This window comes from Diorhabda carinulata, chromosome 6, assembly GCF_026250575.1.
Source record: "Diorhabda carinulata isolate Delta chromosome 6, icDioCari1.1, whole genome shotgun sequence".
In the NCBI taxonomy this organism is placed as follows: Eukaryota; Metazoa; Arthropoda; class Insecta; order Coleoptera; family Chrysomelidae; genus Diorhabda; species Diorhabda carinulata.
The window spans coordinates 15,772,456-15,800,019 of NC_079465.1; the positions used below are offsets into that span (position 1 = coordinate 15,772,456).

At 31.5% G+C, this 27,564-nt stretch overlaps 2 protein-coding genes across 4 annotated transcripts; one reads left to right on the plus strand and one right to left on the minus strand.

The window, feature by feature from the left end:
• Positions 1-4,801: 4,801 nt before the first annotated feature.
• LOC130895966 (uncharacterized) lies at positions 4,802-7,688 on the minus strand. Its single transcript, XM_057803659.1, has 3 exons — positions 7,279-7,688; positions 5,957-6,121; positions 4,802-5,485 (listed from the first exon to the last, which is right to left on the minus strand). Exons 1-2 carry the CDS (start codon positions 7,599-7,601, stop codon positions 5,986-5,988), a joined length of 459 nt encoding a protein of 152 aa, XP_057659642.1. The 5' UTR covers positions 7,602-7,688; the 3' UTR covers positions 4,802-5,485; positions 5,957-5,985.
• Positions 7,676-26,620, plus strand: LOC130895964 (N-acetylneuraminate lyase-like). 3 transcript variants are annotated; one of them, XM_057803652.1, is made up of 11 exons: positions 7,977-8,063; positions 8,117-8,326; positions 9,118-9,229; positions 11,104-11,208; positions 11,357-11,416; positions 11,482-11,540; positions 15,405-15,475; positions 17,190-17,504; positions 21,500-21,645; positions 24,002-24,173; positions 24,232-26,620. In XM_057803652.1, the coding sequence occupies exons 2-11, from the start codon at positions 8,133-8,135 to the stop codon at positions 24,369-24,371; spliced, it is 1,374 nt and encodes a 457-aa protein (XP_057659635.1). In that variant the 5' UTR covers positions 7,977-8,063; positions 8,117-8,132; the 3' UTR covers positions 24,372-26,620. The 3 variants fall into 3 exon arrangements, 2 of the variants coding, with proteins under 2 accessions (XP_057659634.1, XP_057659635.1); XR_009059508.1 differs by having other exon boundaries at positions 7,983-8,326; positions 24,232-25,324; positions 25,545-26,620; XM_057803651.1 differs by having other exon boundaries at positions 7,676-8,326.
• The last annotated feature ends 944 nt before the right edge of the window (positions 26,621-27,564 follow it).

Here is a 27,564-nt window from a genome sequence, read left to right on the forward strand (position 1 = left end):
TTTGATGAGATAATTTAAAATTTTACCTCGACTAATTCGAGAAAGAAGTTTTACCTATATAGTTTATGAAATAGGATTTGAATTTATTTTTACTCATAATTGATGTTTAATTTGAAGCCAATATATTACATTTAAACATAAATAGTTATTAACCCTGCATCGGTAACCTAATAATACCCCAGCTAACTTTAAAATTGTATAACAATCGGCTAACATACTCAAGCCTCGCGAGTCCTCGAGTATTTTCGTTTTATACTTGTTAACGTGCAGCAACGTGCTTATTTCGATAGACAGTGAATTGTCGTAGGAGTTATATGCATGTTTATTACCCCGTCCACCTCATACCCTAACGTATGTTTAGTGTTTATAAAGATTTTGGTGTCGTACAGGGTATATTCTAAGAAATTTTTTAAACTACCCGACGTGGACCTTGCCCAAAAACTTTAAAAAAAGAGGAAATTTCCCTCCAGAATAACGCTAAAATAAAAAGTAAATTAAAGCGTCGCTTCTTTCGTTTCTATTGTTTAATTTCCGCTCGCCACTTCAGTGGCGCTTTCGGCGGTCATGTAGTAGTCGGACCATTTGCATTCCATAAGACCCGCGCACAATCATAGCCTAAAAGCGAGAATGTTTGGCTAGATGGTTGGTATTTTCTACAGCTGTGAGCTTCAGACTGATATATGAGATTCAATTAATTCTAATAAAACATGCAAGATAATCGAAAGTGGTGTTTTAAATCATCTCAGTGTGAAAGTGAAAACATAACCTAATAATAAGTTTTATAGGTCCCAATTCTAATAATCCAGATGATTCAAATGCTGACGAGATACTTTACGAATCACAAAATGATGCCAAAAATGAACAACAAGAAAGCAAAGGACTGAGTAAACCATCGAAAGCAACGCAAGCTTTTAGTGAAACTTAAAATCTTGTCAAGAGAAAGGAACTTTTGATTCATTTTCACAGCAATGGGGAGTACTACGTTAAATGCAATGTTGTTTTTCATTTCCTGACGTTGTAAAGCTGAATTCATCCAATAACATTACGACTGAGAAAGGCACGATGTTCAGGGATGCAATCGTAGAGCACATGAAAAGTCAAGTGCACAAAGAATGTCTCAAAGCTTACAGGCAGTCAAAATTAAAACCTGAAATCTTAGAAGGAATCCCATCGGACGTTGCATAGCTGAAGTTAATTCTTTATTAGCTAAAAAAATTGGAAATCTATTGATCCACGCATATGGGAGCACAAAAAAATTGACTCTTTCAGCAAACACTTTTCCAATCAGAGTTGTGATGAATTCTTTGGGCGAAAATTATGATTTAAATGATACTACTACAATCTTTAACTTTCAATATGTCAATTCAAGCACTGTTGAAGAACTTTTAGAAATTATTTTTAAATGTGATAGGCCAAATTTGTTGTGTACTATGAATAAAACTTCGGCTATTTCATTACATTGTGACGGATCGGTAGACAGAACACAAGTTGACAAAATTTACACTATGGCTAAAACTATTTCACTGATGAGCTTTATTTTCTTGGCACATCTGAATTACAAGAACCGGATGCAAAAGGACTTTTCAATGTTGTTATAAATGGATGTAAGACGACGATTGGATCAGAAAAGTTAACAAACATTATGAAAAATATTTCGTCACTAGTTACGGATGGAGCCTCCGTGAATACAGGTGAAAAATATGGTCTGTGGTGCCTTTTGCAAGAAAATGTAAAAAGTCTTACACCAGTTCTTTACCACCAATTCTGAAAATATGTGTTGTGCACAGGTAAAATAATCCACATATTCGATCATTTCACTAACTATAAATACAGTAAAAAAACTTTGATACTTTTTAGGTCTGAATTATCCTGAGGCTAACGAGTAAAACTATGCCTGAGATAAGAAAGATGATCAAAGAATCATCTTCGATCGCTTGTTTCTTTTACGTAAGTGGCTTACGCACGGAAGAATTGATTGATTTGGCAAAGACAAAAGGTCCCCAGTTAGTGAGTCTACCTGAATATCATGATATTCGTTGGACTGAATTCGCCAATCTATTAAAAGTAGCTATTTTACAGTCATGGAATGTTTTAACTCTGTACTTCCAATCTAAAATTGGCGTAGAAAAAGAAGCTCAAGGATGTTATAATTGGCTGACCAGCATAAATAATTTACGTTTATTATCATATTTAGCTGACATATTAGAAGTATACTCAAGATATCAGCAAAATCTTCCAAAGAGATACGACCTCGTTATTACATATGACGAAGTACTCGAATCAAGTGTGTAAGAGGTTGAAAGAATTGGAAACGAAACCTCTTGCTGGTGGTTGGATAGCAGTTGGAGCAAATTATAAATACCAACGAAACGTCGTTCAGTTAAACATAATTTGTACTTGTCTGAAAGAAGAAATATTGAAGCTAAATGTTTTTAAGCTTTAGAATCGTTTATAAATCGTACACAACAAAGGTTCGATCAAGTCCAGAAGTTTACATCGTTTCATCCATCTTTGGTCATTGAAACCTTGCATAAAGTGATTGCTGAAGAACTAAATTTGTTAAACTTATCTATGGAGTACAATGAAATAATTGATATGGAATTACACACACACTTGATCGATTTACCTCTAAAAGATGTAATAAAAAAATTAATCAAACTAGATAATCCAAATATTACTAAAGTGTTCGCACTGATTGCAGCTGCTAAGCCTCACATTCATTTAAATACGCTTGCTCTATGTTCATAGGACCCCAGACCAGCAATCATGGAATGGATGAATAAGAAAGAATGACGCGCTAAAAATTGTCCTAAGGCCAAGGATCAGGATTGGTTTCGTGTGGTCTTTGATGCTTCTACGAAGTCATCAGAACACAAGAATGTAAAAGAACCAGTAGCGTTGAAGATTCGTCGTTTCTAATTTTTTTATTGTGTTGTTTTCTTGCTTGTTTATTACTATATAATACAGTAAGTAACTAAGTCGTGATTTGATGGTAAGTCCCCGTTTTACGCGGTTTTTCATTTTGATTGCCGCTCGCATAGACTCTCTCGCTCCGCTCTCTCAGTGTTCAGTTTGCGACAAGTTTAAAAGTGTTCCGCGTGGAATTGTTTTACGCGCGTAGTGCGTCGATCTAAAAGAACGAAAAATGAGTCATTTGAGCCTAACAAGAAAAGAAAAACACTGTCTTTTGAGTGTAAACTGAATATAATTAAAGACTTTGAAACAAAAATTGAAATTTGTGAATTGGCAAAGAAATGTGACCTACCGGAATCAACAGTCCGAACAGTTATAAAAGGTAAAGAAAAAATTATGAATGCTGTGAAAGACTCTCAATCTTTGAATTCAAGTATGGAAACATTGCAACAGTCATGGTGTGATAATCAAGTAAGAGTGAAAAATTTTCTTGTTGATCAAAATACAGTGTGTTTTCAAGCAAAGCAAATTTTTGAAAAACTAAAAGAAGCTGGGAAGTTGGCTAAAAATGAAGTGTTTAAAGCTAGTAACGGCTGGTTCAGCCAATTTAAGAGTCGTTCCAATTGACATAGCATCGCAAAGAGTGGAAAAGCGACAACCGCTGATAAAGAAGCTTCATCTCTCTATTCAGAAAAACTCAAAACAATGATAGATGAAGGTGGCTACAAGAGCCAAACCATTTTCAATATAGATGAAACCGGTCTTTTTTTGGAAGAAAATGCCTAAAAGAACTTATTGCGCGCGAAAAGAAAACTTTTTCAGGTTTTAAAGCCGCCAAGGATCGACAGTAATGGTTGGTGCGAATACAGCTGGATATTGTAAATTGAAAACTCTCTTAGTTTATTGCTCAGAAAATCCAAGAGCCTTAAAAAATAAAACCAAAGCTAGTTTTCCTGTCATTTAGAATTCTAATGCGAAAGCTTGGGTGAAAGCTTCTCTTTTTGAAGACTGGTTTGCCCAACATTTTATTCCTGAAGTCGAACGTTACTGCCAATTAAAAGAAATCTCATTTAAAGTAATGCTACTAATTGAAAATGCACCTGGTCATCCTTCCGCAACTCTAATTTATTTCGATCCACGTGTGGAAGTTGTATTTTTGCTACCAAACACTACCAGTTTGTTTCAACCAATGGACCAGGGATTCATTAAAACATTTAGAGCTTACTACACAAAGCAGTCATTTGTACATCTATAAGAAGTTATGATACAAAACAATGAGCTTTCTGTTAAAGACTTTTGGAATCAATTCAATGTAAGAATCTTGGAATGAAGTTTCACAAAAAACTCTCCATGGTGTCTGGAAAAAACTGTGTCCATTTTTTTTCGCCACTAAAACCCAAGGAGAATCAGTTTCAGATCCTGAAGAAATCGATAGCATAATAGAAGAAGTGATCGATATCGCCAAACAATTAAATTTAGAGGTCGATAATGATAACGTTCAAGAATTGCTAGATTTACACAATCAAGAGCTAACAATTGACGAAGTTATAGAAATGCGTAAGTATGAGCAAGACATTGAACAAATTGATTCGCTAGAACCAGTTGAATCGATAAATCAAATGACAATTGCACCCTCCATTCAATTGAAAAGGGGTTACAAATTTTAGAAAAAATAGATTCTAATGAAGAACGCGTTTCTACTACAAAACGGGGAATAAAAAAATTACTGGTATGCTACGAGGAAATTTTGTGTGAGAAGAAGAAAAACTTAACTCTTCAGGCAACATTGTTAGAATATATGAAACCTTCGACATCTAAATAACTTCGGTTTAGGTTCTTCTATTTATAACAATGTAAATTGTTTTATTATCTTACACTTTATTAAATATTTTTCTTCGAAATTATTGTTTTCTTTGAACTCTGGTCCCGATTAAACATACTTTATATGTATTTATACGCAAAGTTGAACCCCGACTTACACGGCAATCGCTCGGTCCCACCTACCGCTTAAGTCCGCGGTATTACTGTACTGCAGTTTAATAAAGATGATAGTATGATAGTGTACAGAATATATATGTTCCTGGAAATAATTTAACAGAAGACTGTACAAAGAAGCCAGAAGAACTTTCTCATTATTCGTATTTGGGAGAGTTATCATGGAATTCTAGAATTGTTAAACCTACTTTTTTTGCATTTTTGTGTGTACCTATATTATTTACACTTTATCTATATATACAATTGTTTACTTGCACTTCACAACTTTGATTGTGCAATTGTTAACTTTTATGAATGTCTTTCCCATTTTTTAATTGGCCCTCGTGCTATAGGATAGTGTATACATAAAATAGATGTAATTGATGAGCTCTACAGCAATTACAATGTTTCATATAATAGTCGTAGAAGGCCTTTGTCAGTATTTTTCTCACTTTTGAATACAGCTTCAATAAACGCCTTTGTAGTTGTACAAGTTTTAATTCAGAAGGAACCTTGAACCAACGCAAATTTCTGATGAAATTGGGAAGAGATCTAGTTCTTCAACATTTCAAACTTCGACAAATGAACTTGAGGCTTCCTGTCATTTTAAAAAGAAAAATCTCTGAATTAATTGGAATATTCAACTGTGTTAAATGTAAAACACTTGTTTTATTAGAAAGATCAATTATTACTTGATACATGTTTCTCATGTCATGAATGAACAATAAAAATTTTTATATATCTGCTCAGCATATTTACTTATTGGTTTCCACTTTCTACATCTTAAAGCTATGATTTTTGCTTCTTATCATATCAAACACTACATTCAAAACAAACACAATCTCATACGCCACTGTACCCATATAATAAAAAAATATCACCTTACTGATGCCGGGTTAATACTAACTGCTTTAGTGAAAAAAGTATATTATTGATAGGTTCATTAGTACTAAGTACCAGAAAGATGAAAATGATAATCCTAACTATAATAAAACAAGTTCCAGGATGTATTTGAAGTAATTGAAGTAATTATGTCAAATTTCAAATTACAACAAAACTTGATACTTGCTTATTATATAAAAAATGTTGATATAGAACTTATGGTTTATTCAAATTTCCTAAATCGAAAACAGTTTCATCATCTTCATCATCATCGAGTGGTAAGGGTTTCATTTCCACATCTGACTTACGGCCTCTTACACCATATTTTTTTATAATTGGCATTTTGTTCCTTCTAAAAAGTAATGAGAATTTATTATAAACCAATTGTTTTAAAACGTTCCAGATTTTACATTCATTGTACATATAATTTAGAATGTTTTAAACATCTGGAAAAATAAATGAGTTTGGAAAAAAAGCAACAAGCTTCATTACCACATTTACAAAATCGTGGTTAAATCTGAATATCATTTTTTCATTCTACATCTTTTGACAATATGAAAGCTCATCTACAAAATTGATACTGGTCGATGCTCTTAATTTTTGTATGTAATTTGGTTGAAACTTGTTTTATGTTCCTTTAGACAATGTTTGAGTAGATTGCACTAATCTATTAGCTCTTTTTGGCTCAAATGATGTTTACCAGTTTCTTGCTAAATAATGTAAAGTGTACCATATACACTCCTCACATTTTCTTATTACTCAATGTTACTGCCCAATTCACATTTTGCTCATTGAACAAATTAATAATTCCAATTTTAAGCAACTGTCCAACTAAACTATATATACAAGTTTGTAGATTTCATACACTTTATTGATTGACTTTGAAATTTGTTAATATAGTGAAACATTATTTGTTTACGCATTGTAATTGCGATATAAACAAATAAACTCTAATTAAATAACCATGTTAAATGGGTATATTTGGTTAAAATCAACTAAAATATTCTGAGGGTACCATGATTTCAAATCCAAAATTTTAGTAGACAAAGTATATATAACATTAACTGACAGTAGTGCCGCAAGTCAAAATATTCTATTTAATCTTCATCAAGTACTTTCATTTATTTATAATTGGAATTGCATACAGGATCAGATCTTAGAACCTGCTTTCCCTTATAGGAAATCTTTGTACATTAAAGCTGTGAAAAAAAGGAGCACGCCTGTTTCAATTAAAATAATATTTACATGGGGACACAGAAAAAGGATTATCCTAATATAATAACCTCATATAAATTTGCATTAGATAAATATCCACACATATTTTGTACTACACCTTAGTAAAACGTTACAAACTCATTAGCTCATTTTATTATAGTTCGAGTTTCAAGATACACTAAAGTTATATCTAGGCAGCAACTACATGCATAAAATTTGATGTTTATTATTGAATATATAAAATTACCGTCTTTGCTTGATATTAAAATAAGCAAATTATATAAAAAAAATTACCTGTATGTCTTACAAGCTATATATACAATAAATATTAAACCTATTCCAACAAAAACTAAAATTCCTCTAATCACAGCTCCGGATTCAACATCTGAATTGTTACTTTCATTGTCAGGTAACAAATTTTTCTGTTTATCATCTATATTATTATTTTCATTTACGTGCTGAGCATTTTGTGCCACAGTGTTCTTAGAACTTGAATTATTAGTTATATTAGAATTTGAATGAACTTGAGCAAATGTTTCTATTTGGACAAGTTCTCCGATCAAATTTATAGTCAGGAATATGGAAATAAACAAAAGTTCGTGATTTGTCGTTGCCATTTCTATATAATATATAACATTGTTAACAACATTAAAGAAAAATTTTTTTATTAAAAAATTTTTAATCTTTTGACATTGACACGTGTGTTGAGGTTAACTTTTAGTTTTCCTCTTTTTTATATATAGGATTATATCTGGCATCCTTAATATATAAACTTGTGGAAAAATTAAAATATAGTATACGGCCAGAAGATCATTACAGTATTACTTGTTTAAAAACGTATTTCATACTGAATAACAGTTCAAAATTCTCTATTTATCTAACTACTAAACATATCCATGGGATTAGTCACAAAGTACAAGATATGTTTATAGTCGAACAGGTTTTATATGTGTGAAAAACGAAACTGAATAGCTTGTAAATTTTAGGCCACCACTTTGCGAAATAGAGCAGCAGCTACATAACCTAAATTTTATTTTGTATTTTTCAGAAGATAATACTGAAACATAAATATAATATTAGTAATTATTGAATTTATGAATATGGAAGCTTTTGAAATAGGATCTTGTTTCAGAAGTTACAATGAATTAATGGAAAAATTAAACGAATATTGTGAAGCTACCAACACAAAATTTACCACAAAAGACTCGAGATTAATAACAAACGAATTTGCAACAGCTAAAGAAAGTTTTGTTTATTCAGAACTAAAACTTATATGTGTTTATGGTCGTACAACAAAATTGAAAGAGCAAAATCGGAAAAGAAAAATGAGAACAATCAGAATGTAAGTATATAAAGGTTTTTGTGTAAATGATCGTTAATCTGATATTTAATCCACACTAACTGATATCATGGCGTCACAAATGACCCCAATTTTTGTAACAGATATAAAGTAATTGATCATATTCAGTTTAAAAAATATATTTTTAATAGATTATGATATTGGGGGAAAAATAAATTTGCTTTGATTTTATATTAAAAAATGCAACTAATAAACTAATGAGTTTAGTAAAAAACCAAAATTAAAATGTTTGTTCTTATTAATATAGTCATTAACGATAACACCTTCACCTCTAACAAAAAATGCATTATACATTTTATGGTAAAATATAACAGCCATGTTTGTAGCCACATTACAGTAATATTTTAGACAGAGGGGATGAATTTAACTTCACAAAAGAAATTAAGGGTCAAATTTTCTAAGTAATATTAGTACAATTATTGCAAAAGTACTCAAATTGATACACTTTCATATCATCAAGCAAGATATGATTAAATGAAAACAAAATTGCATAATTTAGATCATAATAAAGGGACTCAAGTTTCTCGCCTCTTTTAAATTATATAGGAAAACTAGAAACGCTAATTTTTAACAAACTGTATTTTTTAAATGTTCTCCATTGGAATGGCATTTATCATATTGATATATTGCCCATATACTTAGTTTTTTTTAAATTATAATCAATTTTTTTGCATAGTCACAAGCTTAGTAGCAATGTTATCTAATTCAAATTTCAAAATATTCTGTATTCTTAATACTTGCCAAAGATTGTTAGAAGGCACTTTCTTTTACAGTCCAAAAACTGAATGTCCAGCGTACTTCAGAATAAAATTATTAAACTCCGGTGTAGCACTACAAATTGTGGCTATGAATACTAAACATAATCATGTTTGTGAGAAAATTGAGGTAAGCATAAATCCATTTGGTATTTTCTATTTCCTCATAGATCCTTTTGTCCATGCATAATTGTGGAATTAACTTAAGAAGCTAGATTCATTACTGAGCCATTGTCATTTTTTACAACAAAAAAACTGAGCAATCGAAATTTGAAAATATAGTTACCTAATTTTGCTAGTAATAGCTTATTTAGAATCTTTATATATAATAAAATCTTTATGCCTCAGTCATAAATCCAAGTTTTTTGTGCCTAGTTTGTGGCACAAACTTAAAGATTTGTGCATTGGTAAAGCTGCACAAGAGAGCTGTGAATTATGTGCGTAGTCAAGGGCATCATGGATCATGGTGAGTAGTTCAGAGGTCTTATGTATAGTTTTACCAATGCACAAATCTTTAACTTTTTGCTTCAAAATAGATGCAAGACTTATTTTTGAGCGTATATAAAGAAGAATAGTATATATCACACAGGCAGAAGTTTGAGAGCTCTGAACTACTTGGCGTAATGCCCTCTGCTATTCTTTGTGGAAGATATTCTGCTTTTTATGTAGGTATGTCTCTCAATGTGTTGACAGTTTGATGTTATAGAAACTATTCTCAGGTTATGTCATCTGGCACAACTTCAACTAGTCAAACATTTATATTTATTATAAAGATTATTCTACTTTTTCTATCACTTCCAGTCTCTCGATCCCAACAAAATTATTTATTTGGAACTACTGGTAAAATATCACATTTTTTAATGTTTTTTTGTACATGCTTCTGCAATCTGCTTTCTGCTTTTTGATTCGACATGCTTTTCTCATTTTCTCAATATTTAAATTATCATTCAAGTCAGTGGGGAGTTAGACATAAAATAGGTCTTTTAAGTAATCAAAAATAAAGAAATCTAAGTGGGTAATATCTGGTAAATAGGGCGGCTATAAAATCACATTTAGACCAATCCATTTCCCAGGAAATGGTTATCAAAATATTTTCTACTTTCTCCAAAAAGTGAGCAGATACTCCATCTTGCTACTAACTTGTTTGCAGTTTGTGGAAATACTAGTAGAATATTTTCAAGAATATTGACTCCCCATATTATTTAAAAAATGGTTTCACACATCTACATTTTTTCCTGATTCCAATAATACCAATTTTTGTCATTAACCATATAATTGTTATGAAATCTACTCCAGCAATAAAATTAAACTTTTATATACTTTTTGTATTGTACTTCTGACTTGTTTTGAACAAAATTTGAGATTTTTCTAGATAAGAAACAGATAATTCTAATAAATTCTATCTTGAAGCATGTTAGACCTTTGCAAGAATCAATTTTATTCATCAATGTATTGTAACAGATTTGATGTAAAAGACACGTGAGCTGCTGTAAATGAACTGACTTCAATTGGAGATTTATTTGTTACAATGAACAAAGAATCAAATGCTATTAGAGGTCATTTTAGCTTCAGGCAGTATATCTTGGCATCTGGGCATCACAGATGATCAGGAGTGCCGCTGGTGCATGGAAAAGGATGAAACTGCAGATCACATCATCTGTGAGTGCCCAGTACTCATAAAGGCGCGCTTCTAACTCTTGGGCACGTCTCACAGCTTGCATAATGATATCAAAAGGGTCAAGTCTAAACACCTGATAGCTCACAGCTTGTCTAATGTCATCAAAAAGTTCAATTTAAACCTTCTCAAAGAAAATCGACTTTTTACTTTTGGTAAATGCAAGTGGGGCCTATGTGCTTAAGAGTCTTTGGTCGCTCACTACACTACTATGAATATATCAAACTCAACACCTTTTTTTTAATTTGATCACCCAGTATTCTACCAAATATCAACATGATTTATTTCTTTGAGCGGCAATTTGATATTATTTTAAATCCATATTTTAGGAACCAGAAATTATAAAAAAGAAAAAGAAGTTGAAAAGAGAAATTAAAAGTGAAGAAGAAGAAGATGACGATGATGATGAGGGTATAAACACTGAAGCTATGGAGGTGTGTAACCACAATATTCGAATTATGTTAAATATTAGATTGATTGAAATATTGAATAATGATAAGATTTTAAAAGAAATTTAAAAAAAGAAATCAGCGTTGTTACTTGAGCTAATATTTTATGTTACATTCAAGTTTTACTTTACAGGCATCTGAATTTATAGAAGTTTATATAGATCCAGATGATAATTCTCAACCTGAAAGGAAAGTAAGTCAAAGTTTTTCTTTTACTTGGTAAACTTATGTTATATGTTACCTTTATGTATTTTTTAGGTCAAATTGTCTTTTAAAGGATTATGTGTACCTGTTTTTAACATGTTTCGGGATGATTTGTGAGTATAGTTTATATAATCCATCCTCAAATGTAACAGTGTAGTTTTATATACCAAAAACTTTTATTATATTTTGAAAATCTCTACTAAATGATATGTAAAATTTACTGTAGGTTATAATTAATTTCAATATCATCAAAATTCCAAAATTTCAATTCAAAATCGAAATTTTAGCCAAAATACAGATCTGAACGATTCCAGGTTCTTGGTACATATAGTTTTTGATATAGTATTATTACGAACTCATGAAATTATGTAGACTGTGAGGCCGGTCCTGTTTCAATATGTTTGGTGAATGCGCCGGCTATTCGACGGCTATTTCTTTATATTGTTTTTTGGCCTGTTTGCACTTGTTATTACTGTTTTTATAGAGACAAGGACTTTTTGTTTGTTTACGGCAGATTAGATATTTCCTGAAAACCTAAAATTTTAGAAAGTGATGATAGTGTATATAAACGAGTTTCTAGCAACAGGAGAGTCAATTTGATGTCATAGTGAACAAATGGGGATAGTGAAAAATAAACCAAATGGTGTATCTAAATAAATTAGTTAATTAATTGCCGGTCAAAAAATAAAATTTTCGATTCATCGATGTAACTCTCTTTTGCTTTTATTATTTCTATGTACAAAATTGGCATTCTCTACAATAATTTCGACAAATTGGTTCCAGGATATTCCAAAGATGTGAAGTGGAAGTAGGACACTGCACTTTTACTTTCCTGTCCAATTTGTCCCACAACAACTCAATCGGGTTGAGGTCGGGTGACTATGACGGCTAAATCATTATGTTCACCACATTGTTCCCTTTCAATTCTTTGAAATAGTCTTTGCACAGCTTCAAAGAAAGCTTGGGATTGTTGTCATGTTGGAAGATAAATTTTCTACCAATCAGGCGCTGATCAGAACGTACTACATTTTCCTTTAATATTTTTCAAAACCTTCAAAATTCTGTGGCGACCATGCCATGTGACCTTGCATTTAAAAATACTTAATACAGCAAAACATTTATCCGAATAATTTCCAAATGGGTGGATACGTGCGGCCGACGCGGCAACTGGTATGTTCCTCAGCTTGTAAAACTTGTGTAAATTTTGTACGAATATGTTTTGGAAGCTGATACCTCCAATGAATTTGTTTTTATGTCGTAGAGGTTCGTATTGAACATAACTTTTTCAATATTAGATTTATTAAGCAAAATTTCATGTGAACTCAAACATCGTTTAATTTTACACCAAAAAAGTACTTTTGATAAAACTCGATGCTATGTACGTTTTTAGGAATATTTTGATTTAAAAATTATGAAGTAATAACTGATGCTGGTATAAAGTATTGATAAAGTCATTATTTCTTATTATTATTAATTAATAAGCATTATGTGAATTGAACATTTTTTGTCGCGTAAATCGATAAAACATATACATTTAAAAAAATTGGAACTGAGTGCCGTCGTTTCTTGTAACGTTTCACAAAAATCCAGTATAATTCAATCTAATCAGTATAGTATTGTTTTTCAAAGTTAAATAAGTATGGGCACTGAGCTATTGGAAGCTTTAGTATGAAACTAACAACAATTTGATGATCATGTATTGCGATTCTGAGACTTAAACTGTTGTATCTCTCATATTACGAGTACCCCAATAGCTGAGTACCCATAATTATTTAACTTTGAATTTTACACGATTATAGCATTTTCTCTGAGTTTGCCATGGAAAACTGTCATTCATTGATAGTTATGACGTTGAGTCAATAATAATTACATTTCTGAAACCTTGTTATTTGTTAAATTAGATCTTACACCACTACACCAACACTCACAGTTACACTGTCTGAAGACGATAACTTGGTTATCGAAACGTGCGTCAGATGTAAGTATAATTGTTGTGTAGTGCTGGTGTAAATAGTGTATTCAGTACATCTTGATTCGACCAAATTTCTACAGATAGCACTTTTTCAATTCGCGTAACAAATGAAGGTAGACTGTCATAATTGTCAAGGGTTTTATTTTGTGTTTCGTTCGACGACACAAATAAATTGTATTTAGTGTGCTAAATTATATTTCAGGTTTACAATGATAGCTGATAAAATAAACTTTTGTCAATTTAAAAGTATTAAATTACTGTAGGGTTGAGTCAAAAAATTAGCTCTTATTTGAATTATATTTTATCTTGTTCATTCATGTTGAAGGTTATCTATGGTTATAATCGATGAAAAATAATTAGTTATCTATACCGCAGTCAAAAATATATATACTTCGATTTAATGTGGGAGGTTTATTGTTTTATTGATTGCTACCAATATCATGATAATCATAGCATATTGTTCTAGAAGAACCAATAACCGTGTTATTGTTTTTGAAAGAAGTTACTCTCCTTGTATCCCTGAAATACTAGGAGAGCTCTAGACCATTGCCCCGAAATACAAGGAGAGTTTTAGACCACTCGAAAGTGATCCAGGCGGAAATTTTGACAGGATGTGGCACCGACGAGCGGATATTTATACCAAGAATCCCTTTCATTCCAAACAACTTTCCATTTCATTTCAAACGAGTCCAATTCCCGGTTAGTCTTTGTTATGCAATGACTATCAACAAAGCACAGGGGTAGACCCTACGCGTTGCTCTCTCCCGAGTGAATGAAGCAACTAAATTATTTGTATACATCCCGACAAACTTAACGTCCAAAGAGTAATTGTAAATACTTATTAAATAACTGTTTTTTTATGTATATAAATATATTATGTTGTGAGATTTGTAAGTTTAATTTTTGTTTAATATATTGATCTGTTTATATCAAACATTGATTTTATTTATCATTGGTAATACATAAATGATAAGAGTTTATAAAAATAAATCCTTATTTACATGAACAAAGTCGCGGGCACAGTTAGTTACTTCATAATTTTCAAATCAAAATATTCCGAAAACAGCACACAGTATCGAGCTTTATCAAGATTACCATTTTGGGGTAAAATTAAATGATGTTTAAGTTCACTTGAAACTTTGCTTAATAAATCTAATATTGAAAAAGTTATGTTCAATACTACTTGGTACGAACCGTATAACTAGCGCCCTCTATGAAAATCAGACATAAAATCAAATTCATTGGATGTATCTTTCAAAACATATTCATATAAAATTTCAATACAATGTTGCCAGTAGTTGCGGCAAAATCGTAAAATGTGTGTATATTTTTTTTCTTCACCGCCCTTTATCTTAAATATTGATGGCGTTACGAACATTTTTTACTGAGCAAACCCAAAAAATACCCCAAATATTTTCTAGTTTTCTATCTATCCTAGAGACGGGATCACCTTTTTTGAAACACCCTGTATAAGAAATTTTTATATTTATTGATTTTTTTAAATAGCCTATATATAATTAACAAAAAAATTATTTGAAAATGTTTCTGAAAAATTGTCCAAATTTTTCAATTTGGACAATACCTCCCACAGGAGGTATTTATAAGCTTGTTTGCTTTAGAAAAATGACTTGATAGATTTACGAATTTTTTCCAAGAAAACTATAGCTTTTACAAAAAAAGTATAAGGGACTTTTTCATACAATATAATACAATACAACGTGGTATTTTTTATTTTCTTCTATCTTCATTCCAAACTGGAAAAAAAAATTTTCGACTTTGGGAAATCGATAGACCTCTGAAGTTTCTCTTAAATCAATTAATATAATTCGAAGTATGTACTTGTTAAAAAAATTAACCTTTTTGCTTTTAACTTATTCCTTTGGTGAAAAATTGCCTCCACCGACTGGGCTAGTATTGTTTTATTTACTTAATACTGCTCAAATGGTATATAGCAGTGAGTTAACTATTCAAATGTATACTGATTTTATTGTTTTCTTTTTTTAAGATCACTCAAAGTAGGATCTATTGCTGAATATGCGGAATATCTGTCTGGTTGTGGAATAAAAGGTGTAATAGGTAAGTTCCATATGAAAAATTTAATAATAGAAGACAATAATAACGATAATATTTTTTACACACTTTCATATACTACTTATTTATAAAAAAATGCAAGTTTATACCAAATATTTTCTTCTAGAAATGTCAAGAAAGTATTTGGCGTGAGTTCGCCAATATTTTTCAAAATAATTAGATAGTGAAGCCTGTTATTGCATTTCTAGTATATATGTGACCTTATTCCTATATTATTTCCTCAAAAATTTAAATACGGTATGGAGTATCCTTAATTTTAATCTTTTAGTTTTTCCTCAGTTTTCACATCTCAAATAAGTAGCAGTATATAGGACAGACATCTCAGTATTTAGAAAATAGACTAAAAGGTCATTATTACGATAAAATAAGTAAAACCGCATTAACTGCCCACGAAATATCAAAAAATCATAAATTATAAAGATTCAAAAATTCTTGGAGAGGAATCTAATACACGAAAAAGAGAAGTTTTTGAAATGGTTCACATTCATAAAAAAGAAAAAGTTATACATGATAAATAAGACCTAAATCATTTAAGTAAATTTGTAACTATATTTTGTAAATTCTAATACAACTACAAATAATTTAAATGAGGGCTGTTACGTTTGTTACGTGATACTGGTCAGATTGACGTAACTTTAAAAGCATGTAATGCCTGATTTTTATTAAAGCTATTAGTTGTGGGATAGAAACGAACATTTTCGGCATATTTTACTTTTTTTATTTCCATAAAAAAAAAGAAAGCTGCTGCGGCTCACAAAGAAATATGTGAGGTTTATAGTGCTGATTGCTTAACAGAGCGCACGGGTCAGAATTGAAGTAAAAAATTCCGTTCTGGAGTCTTTTCCCTCAAATATCAAAGTCATAATTGAAGAGGATTGTCATATAACTGTTTGAGAGGTTGCGAAGAGGCTACATGTATCTCTTGGGTTAGTTAAGAAGCTTGATATTTGGGTATTTGGAATTAAAAGAAATTCTTTTAACACAAAGAATCAACATTTGTGATGCGCACCTTAAACAAAATGAAACTGACCTTTTCTTGAAAAGAATCATCTCTGGTGATGAAAATAGGTTCTGTACAGTAACATATTTCGAAAACGATTATAGAGCAAACACGATGAACCAGCACAAACTACATCCAAAGCTGTAAAACAACAAAAAGCTCATGACAGCATGACAGCATTACTTTGTCGCCAACCTAGTTTAAACCATTATACTTATATCACCAGTATAACACAATGTTCTTCAAAACCAGTGGACAAATGGAACCTTTTAGAAAAAATTGCACTTGTTTATCTTCAGCTGTTTAGAAGTTATAAGCATGTTAATATGGATATAAGTTACAACTCGAAGACAGAGGTTTCCAAATAAATATAAGTGTACACCCGATCACATTTATACAAATGAAAAACAAATACCAATGAAAAACAAATATTGTTTTAAGGTGTGATTACATTTTAAATACACAAATTTAAATCTAAAAAATTACTACATAACCTCAATTCTACAATTTGAAACTCATGAAGCCCAAATATTTAATTGGTATTTAAAGGGCACCACAAATGGTGTTTTCGGCACAGATTTCAAAAGTCACATTGGAACAAGCATTGCGCGTTTATGTGCTCGATTGGGTGTACAAATTGGAAAGCAACAAATATATATATATGTTTACATTATTTGTTCATATTAACTAAATTTTTAGTAAATGGTTGTGCAGGTGAGGGAATGTCAATGACAGTTACTGAAAGAAAATTAGTAGCTGAAGAATGGATAAGTGCTACTAGATCTCGAAATATGCACGTTATGGTTCAAATAAGTGCTTGTCCTTTACCCGATGTCCAGGAATTGACTAAACATGCTGAAATGATAGGAGCTGACTCGATTCTTTGTATACCCGAATTATATTATAGACCCTCTTGCAACGATGAACTTGCGGATTATTTGAAAATTATCAGTGATATCGCCCCTAAAACTCCGCTCATTTACAGTCATAATCCGGAAATGACAGCAGTTGATTGTAAGTATAGTTCTCTAGATTTCTTCATAATTTAATTTTATTGAAAATTGGTTTTTACTTGAATTTTTTAACGATTTATTTGATACCTTACCTTACCAAATGACACCACAGCCCGGAATGATTGTCTCCATCCATTGTATTTACATCATCTTCAACCTTGGTTTCTTCCTCTTCCTAGCATTTAAGATTTTTTAGGTAATTCTATATTCCTCGATTTTATAGGGCATTCTATATTCCTCCATCCTTTGCACATGGTTAAACCATATCAACCTTTGCGACATAATAAATTTTACCATGTTTTCTCCATTAAGTATATCATTGATTTCATAGTATGTGCCAATTCGTTTTGTTTATCCTAATGTGCCAAAAAATCCTTATTTTTCTTTAAAATGCTCTGTTTTTTTTGTGTGCCTTGGTTAGAGACCAGCTTTTACGGATATATGTAATTATTGGTCTGATGATTGTTTTATTTATTCATCTTTTCATCTTGACATTACTCATAATTAACTGGCTCTTAAATAAAATTTTATTGGCAAAATATTTTTTTAAATTTTTCCTTATGTTTTTCACAAACTAAGAAAGCTATTTAAAACTTAACCAATCTGGAATTTTTGGGAACCGTTGGTTATATCCATACTGAACATACTGTTTACACAACCACTACACCAACACTCATAATTACACTGTCTGACGTGCGTTTCGATAACCAAGTTATCGTCTTCAGAGACTGAAGGTAAACAGTTTACTTTCAGTGTAATTGTGAGTGTTGCTGTAGTGGTAGTGAACAGTATGTTCAGTATTTCAACCTTACCACTCCCTTAAATGTTGACATTTATCTCCAGATCCTCAAAATGTCTGCTCATAATTTCATAATTCTGGTGCAGTCTTATTGAAACCAACCTGAACATTTTTTTCACTGCTCGCAATTCTTTATATAATAGAAACGGTCTGTGAGTGGTCTGGAATATTAGAACAACATCCATCAACGCAATTGTGTAGACCTTGTAAAAATAATACTTTATTATTTTATGTGCGATTAGAAAATGTTCCAGACAAGCAGTCACTTTGTGTTACTCCAACATTGGTAATAGACAAATAAAGTTACATGGCAATCCATTCTGGGACACATCGGAGTGAATGGACTGACTCGCTGAAGTATGTGGAGACAAACCATTCATAAGGCCTGAACCCTTCTGTGATATTAGCTACAGAGCTAAAGAGAAAGCATTGGATAAGAAGGTAGATAGGGGTGAGGTCATTTACAGGGACAATCTACACGGGATGAGGCAGACAACTGGGAAACTATAGCAAACGAAGATCTGATGAATGTTTCAGCTTACGTAAGAAGAACCTTCGAATGCTAACAGGGGCACTGTCGCCTCAATGGAGACCTGAAGACGCTAGACTTAGCAGATAATGCAGTGAAACCCCTATTCACATTCTCTCGAAGTATGAAACACTACGAAGCTTCAGAACACTACACCTGGGTGCGTATAAAATAGAAGACAAAGATATTTGGCAGCTACAGCTATTCCACATTCTAAAAATTCTAAGAGGAGTGAGATTAACAGATCAGCTGTAAATTGGGTTCCCTAGTATAGCATCAAGAAAGGGGGGACACAATAGATCTTTGGGCCATATTTGACATGTACTCCAATATACATACATGGCTATAACATTTCTTGGGCTTCCATTGCATACTCCATCTATGCTATATACTGTCAATAACTCGATTGAAGTCAATGAAAACTATGTTAAAATCGATATTATAAATGTAACACTTTTTTAAAATTTACTTGAATCATAAATAACTGAAAAGGTGTTAATTTTGCCGATCTATAGCTACTCTGATGTTAACCGATTTTGTCATTAGTGTCTTCCTTTATTCTACCATTGAAAATGGATGTTGCATTTTTTAAAGATATGTTTGGAAGTATAATGCCTATGAATGGACCATATTCCATGCTCCAACTCAGTTATTTATCAATGCTTTCTTAATTATGTCATGCATAGCTCTCTCTATTCTGTCCCCATCGTATTTGATGAGCTCTCCTACACTTCCATCCTCTCCTGATTCTCTACTGTTATTTGCTTTTGGTAACGTGCGTTTCTAGTACTAGGCTTAGGAAGCCGGCATGAAGGATTCACTCTCCAGGCTAATAAACTTCATAAGCAAAATAAATTTGATGAAAGTAATCTACGAGTATATTAGGAATCTCACAATAGGTGTGATGAAATCTATTTTTTTTTGCCTAGTGGATTTTCACTCTATATCCGAATTGATACTCAGAAATTTTTTGACATAGTGAGAAGTAGAGTAGGTTTTGACCTGTAGGTAACAAGGTAGTTCATGATACATGATACATGATACAACTTTCTTGAGATTAGTGTGGTTATTCGTATGTTAATTGAAACATCTTGATGATAATCGTTCTCAACCATTTTCAAAAAGCAGGCGCACCTCTTCAAACTCAATAAGAAGGTATTCGAGGATGGTCCCAGACGTACCGGGCCCAACAAAGAAAACAAAAAATTTGTAAAAAATATATTTATTTTTTAACGTAATCTCCTTTCAGCTCCATACACTTTTCCCAGCGATGTTCAATAAGTTCGATACCATTTTTATGATAAGAATCGTCAAACTCCTTAAAATAGCCATTAATTGCCAACATCACCTCTTCATTGTTGGAAAATCATTGACCACCTAGCCATTTTTCCAAGTCTAGGTACCGAAAATAATCCGATGAAGCTAAATCTGGGGTAAAAGGTGCATGAGGTAGCAATTCAAATTTTAATTCTTCAATTTTGGGCATTGCAATAACGATTGTGTGAGCTGGTGTATTGTTTTGATGAAACAATACGTTCTTCTTAGCCAAATGCAGCCTTTTTGGTCTCTTCGCTCAAACGTTGCAAAAAGTTCGCATAATACTCGCCGATAAAAATTTTTATTTTTTCAAGATAGTTGTTCCTTTCTATAGTTCAGTTTGCTTGACACATTTTTATCTTAAAAGGATAAACTAAATGCTCAAACAATAGTCAATGAGAATTATTTCATGCACATCCCAAAAAGCCGACGCCTTGACCTTGCCTGGAGATGGAACGGTCTTTGCTTTCTATGAATCCGATTCTCCCGTTTCAATCCACTATTTTGATTGTTCTTTTGTTTCGCAGTGATGGACCCACGTTTCATGAAACATTGCCAAACACTCGATGGAAACATCTTCATGACGCCGTTTTTGTACCATTGGGAGCAAATGTGGCGCCCATCTTGCGCAAAGCTTTCTCATGTCCAAATTTTCAGCTAATATGCGATCTACCGCACTTTTTTAAATGCCTACCATGTCTGCTAGCTCGCGTACTTTTAGTCGACGATCATCCAGTATCGCTTTATGATTTTCTTCAACATTTCTAGAGTTGTGACCTCATTTGGTCGACCACTGCGATGCTGGTTTTCGCAGGTCGTACGGCCTCGTTTAAACTCTGCTACCCAATATTTTACTATTGATAACCAAGAAGCAATCTCACCCAGAGTAGAATTTAGCTCAACTTTTATATTGGTTGGGCTAATGCCTTTCAAATAAAAGTATTGTACCTCATAACGATGACTAATTTTTTCTATGTTAACAAATTCACTCAAAACGTTCCCTATTGATGGCTGCCAAACAAATACTAAACAACGTAGCGTCTTCAAAGTTGAAACATATGCTGTATAGGTTGTGTGCTTTCTAATATAGTGATATTTTTCAAGCAACTACCGCCATTTCTAGGGCAGGCCAGGTACTTCTAGGACCATCTTGGTATGTAAAAAACTTATGCTTCATAGTTTTATAACCCATGAAATTTTTTCTACCCAATATTATAACTTTATTTTTCATTTTCAAACCAAAATGCTGCTTATCGAACAAAATAATTTTTATTTGGGAATATAATTTGACATGTATGTACAGCCTTATGCTAAAACCATCCAATTCTATGTTTCTTATTTTATTTTTTAGTAAATATGATAGACTTCATAACTAATTATGCCGAAAGTATTCCGACTTTCTGTGGTATCGAGTTCGTATCAAATGATGTAAATGATGCTGTAGCAGTATTAAAAGCAAGCAATGGAAAGTACAAAATTTTTTTTGGGACTGATTCGGTAAGTTAATAAATTAGGACAATTGTTTTTAACAATAGGATTAGGTTTCAAAGGAATTCACTGTACTGTTTTTTCATAAGAAGGTTAAAATTACTGAGTATTTCATGTAAAATAATATGTTATGACAACATAACATCAGTAAAAAGGTTTTGTTTGAATTGTTTTGGATTATGGGTGATTTTAAGAGACTGAATACATTCCTATGTGGTGTGATACATAAAGATCCAGCAAAGCAAAGACCAAGAGAGAACGGGACAACTATCTTCTTCAAATAAATATTATTTGAAACCAAACAACAGATCATCCATCATAGTTTGCAAGAAATACTTTCCTTAATACATAATACAAATATTTAAAATAATAAAAAATATGATATATTTTAGAGCGATACATGCGGAAGGTAAAACCGAAATATGTGTTTGGCATTTATGAGATTTATTCAAAATGATGAAGCTAACATCCAAATCATAGACCAAAGCTTTTATTTTCATGCTATTCATACTTGTTAAATGATGCAGATTTTGGCAGTGTAAAGGCAGCATCAAAGGGAAATGTATTAAAGAACTAGTTCAAAAACAAAAACTGACAAATAAATCATAGCCAACTCACAATTAATTGTCAAATAATTAGATATAGGTACATAATCATTGTTTTGCACAGAAAAATCAAAATATAATTTTAGGTGAAGGTAAAATAATGTTTTACTATTTTGATTCACCCTGTAACAGATACCACGATGAATATATATATATATATATATATATATATATATATATATATATATATATATATATATATATATATATATTCTGTGGTTGATACATCCATGCTTTTTTCGGCCACCTGTTCTGCTCCATCCTCATCACATGTCCGTACTAGAGCAGTTGCTTAGTCTGTAATCTCTGTCTGTATAGTCGACCTGTTTTTCGTTGTATATCTTCATTCTTCTTAAGTAGTCCATTACCATAGGCTCTATATTTTTTACTGTCTATCTGTTAGGTGCCAACACTCACAACCATATGTTAAAACAGGTTCCGCTATGACTTTGTATATTGTCATTTTTGTGTTTAGGTTAATTTTTTTGACCACAGCAATGAGTTCAGAATTTGAATTGTCTACATTGTCTAACCTTATTTATTTGCAGTTCGGGATTTCCTCGTGTACTTCCCACAGGCAGATATTCTGTGTTTGATATATTTATATTCAAATCTCATTTTGCATATTCGTCGTCCAACTTTCTCAGCGTATAATCTTCATCGTCCTCGTCACCAGCTATAAAAACTTGGTCGTCTACGAAAAATAGAGTTATCCTCTATCTCAATTCCCATTTTCGAAATTTTAGTTCTCCAACTACTCACAGCTTCCTGAATGTATATACAGTGGATATTGACAAAATAAATAATTTTCCAGAATTTTATGAAAAATTAATTATTGTAATAGTAAAGTCAAACTAATTCCAAATACCCAATAAAATATATGATGTTTCATTTAAAAATAAATTTATCTCCAATATGCCATAGCATTCTGGAACACCCTGTAAGATTGCGAATAATTTTAAAATGTGAAGACTATTGATGGCTATAATTCATCAAATTTTCAAATTTATATCTTGAAGGACAAAGAAGACACTGAACTTTATTACGCTACCTAATTACCCTGTATAAATATATGACCAATTTTTTTAAAATAAAACTATATGCTTGAATATTAGTTTTTTATGTTTTTTTATTCAAATATTTGAAGCTCAAAACATTTTAAGAAACTACTAGTATAAAAAATAACATCCACTCGACCATCTTATTTCATTCACTATAGCAAAAGGGTTAAAACCCTTGGGCGCAGCCAATATTAAATACTCACACTACGACAAAAAGTTGCTTATTGATTATAAAATAGGTATTTATGTAACAAGTATGTAAATGAGCCTTTTTTTGACAGATTAATCTGCGAAAATCACATGAGTCGAAAAAAGGCCTTTACATACGAATTGCGTACAATATTTTTCTACTGGGGAAAATTTTATCAAATTTTTTTTTTGAATAGTGGTTCGTCTTATATAATATATATTTATTAATATTTTGAACATTTTAATCAAAATTAGAAGACATTAACAAAACAACAGACAAATTTGTTTTATTAAATTTGTCAACTCTACGGAGACCTCAACAATACGTTTTTTACATAGTACTGCTTAACGTATGTTTCTTTACGCACTCGACAGTGTGTCTATAATACGTACTTTACGTACTTTTTTCCAAAATATTTATTTTAAATACAAGTATAGCTGAAGAAATTTTCTATTATCTATAATTTCCATAATATTTATTTGAAGTGATCCGGTTCCTATTTATTTTAGGACTTATCAGTAGCTATATCCAACGGTTTTGATGCTGCAATAACACCAACGGGTAATTTGTACCCGAATTTGGTTACAAGTATTATGAAGTCTTCGAAACATTCAAAATCAAGTGAAGCAAGAAGATTACAAAAAGAATTGATTTTTAATTTAACATCCATTCTAGAATATGGTGAGTTATGAAATTTTTTAAAATATAAATTTATATTTCAAAAATTATTACTTTACAGGTTTTTGGGTATCATCAATGAAAGTGGCCATGAATTTTTTGGCTCCTTTTAATGTAGGTATATGCAGACCACCATTACGAAACCTTTCTAAAGAAGATGTAAATTCGATTAAAGAAAAATTCATCACAGCGATTAGCTAGCTTAAAGTTAACGGTATACTTTTAGATACATAATCAGTTTCGTTAGTCACTCAAATATTTTTGAAACATTTCATCCAGTAAACAAAACAGTATTGGTTGATATGACAATATACATTCAGAGCTCATTGATAAAAGAGACATGTAGTCATACACTACATTAACTAACAATCACAATTACACTGTCTGACGTATGTTGTAATAACTAAAGATATTGTCTTCAGGAACAGAAGTTTACCTTTGATTTTTAAAGATGATAATTTGAAACGCACGACGGATATGTAATTGTGAATGTTGCAGACATTCCAACTGATATGTAGTCAGGTAGAATCAAACATTTTTGTGAAATACATTAATTGATTCAGTATGAAACTGAAAATCGGTGGCTTTTGGATTGGCGAATCAAACCATTTTGTTCATACCAATTCCGTCTTTTGGCAAATTGTGTCTTTCTTTTGATACTCAAAATTGTATATATATGTATATATATAATCTATAGTATTTTTTTTGTAATGGCTTTGTATCAAAACTTTGGTCGAACATGTAACCTACAGCGATTATACTATTATTTATATAGACAAGGTGTCAGAATATAGAATAATTTAACCACAATAACAGTTTAAGGTTAAAAGGCTGCTCCAGAAAAACTTTATTGCAAAATTGACACGAAAAAAGGCGACGGCAAATAATAAATTTTTAAATGTATATAATCTTTAGGTTTATTTTCCACATTTAACTTTTAGCAACGAAGCAAATTCAACATTTTAAGGTTTTAACGGTTCAAGAATTACATGCATTCTCAAACATTTAAAAATTTTATGCAGACTGAACTTCTTGGGACATGGATGCTATCAAATGGATACAGGAACAACGTTTCACTTCCCCATGAGTCAACCGTGTGTTAGTCGTTGTATATTGAAGGTCTATAATGCTATGAATAACGTCTTATTAAATAGGTGGGTAAGATTTCCAACAGCACCAGGGACTATTAATAGAAATATTCAAATGATTTAACAGTATGGATTTCCAGAAGTGATTATGAGCATTGACTGCACTCATATAGTCATTATTTCACCACCAAACCATCATCTATTATATCCCATAGGTCCATATTACAACAGAAATATTCAGATAATTGTAAATGCTCACTTAAAAATAATCAATATTAAAATCTAGATATCCTGGATCGGTACACGATTCACCAATGTGGCAAATATCAAGCATAAATTTACATTTAGAACAAGTATATTTGCAATATAATATAATTGGAGATGAAGGGTATCTCTCGTCACCTTGGTTATGAACACAATATCCAGGACAACTTCCTCATGAAGAAAGGTTTAATACACATTTAAGACGAGTCGGAGTTACCATAGAACATGTAAATGGAATTCTAAAAGGTAGATTTAGATGTTTATTAAAACATTGAACACTCCCATAAAAGCTGGCAAATTGGTTAACTCTTGTACTCTTTACACAATATGGCATTGCATTTCAATGATGTTCTTCCTGATGAAGTGATTCAAGTACTCACCTTTGTGATAACTATATCATAAGACAAAAGGTTCCAATATTGTATATGTTGTTAGTCAATGAAAAAGTCGGGTTTACTAACAGTTATATAAATGATAAAAATATTTTGTATTTAACGCGTTTGTCAAATTAAATGTATATTAGCGAAGTTACTTCTGAATAGCGTCACTAACTTATGATAAAATATGTTATGAGATAATTTTTATGATATAGGTCTTGACTTGTAAAATCAGTAGCTTAGAAGACACTGAGATTACTAACTGAGGGTTTTTGAGGTAAAACAGTTTAATATGGGGAAAGAGTGTCTCTTTGGGGCAAAAACGATATGGGAGTAGGTGAAACAGTAGCAGATGTTGTGCTGCTATTTGTAGAAATTTTCGAATTGCAAAAAACAACCTAAGCTAGGATAAATGAAACTTTAATGTCAATAATAAGATTAGATTCCTCTGAAGTACTACAACTTGTATAAAGGTTTTATGGCAGGAACATAACTATTTTTGCCTCATTATTCCCCCAGCTACTTTTTTACCCTCAGTAGTTAAATTTATCCCTTCGAGTGTTACCAATTTCCCTAGTTACATCATGATCGATCGATGGTACTACAATACAGCTGTTTAGGTTGTATTTTGTAATGAATCATTTTTTATTTTTGAATCTTATTTACTTTTTTGTGAGATGCAATTTAAAAATAGTTGATTAAATATTTTTAAAAGACTGAATTTATGCATTTTTTACTGACTTTGTATAGTTTGAAATGTTTTGCATTTCCTATCAAAGTATTGATCGTGATTTTGTGACACCCAGGAAACAAAAAACTAACAAATTAGTCATTAATGAGATAAGTGAAAAAATTTATAAGGTAATTTTTAATATAACCTTCTCTTCCTCCCTTTTGACACTATTTTGTAGGACGTGAGTAACAATTATACTGAATACACGGTTTACACCAACACTCACATTTACACTGTGACGCGCGATTCGATAACTGAGAGACTGAAAGTAAACTACGAACTAATGACTTGATTTACCTGTTTTATACTAAATTTTCCCACCAATAAACCTTCTCCCACGAAAATTAATTCCAACGAGAAAACCTCCTTGGCGGAAATCTTCACATTCATTCCTTGACTACTAAACTATAGAGTGGGCTATGAGGAATTGTAAATAGCTTAATTAATCATCATAAGTTTAAGAAACCAAAAATGTGAAACCACTTTTTTCCAAACCCAACATGAATAACAAAAAAAATTTACTCTGATACCTTTCAATCCTGTTTATACAAAAGGATTAGAAGGAATATTTAACAGAGTGGGTTTTAAATTGGTTTGTAAATCCAATATCACATTAAAACAATTGTTGGACAATCTTAAGGATAAAATACCAAATTTGAAACAGAGTGGTATATACGAAATGAGCTGTAGTGTTTGGGACGGAAAATATATCGTGCAAACTAAGAAATATCCGGTTTAAAGAGCACATAGCTCATTTAAAATATGGACGGACCGGAAAATCAAGTATTGCCGATCACGCTGCCAGTCATAATCATGACATAAATATTAATAATGTAAAATTGTTAAAAAATGTATCTAATAATAAATGTTTGAATTTGAAATCATTAAAATTGCTAAAGGTAAAAGTAGCTTGAATAGGAACAAAGGGTCGG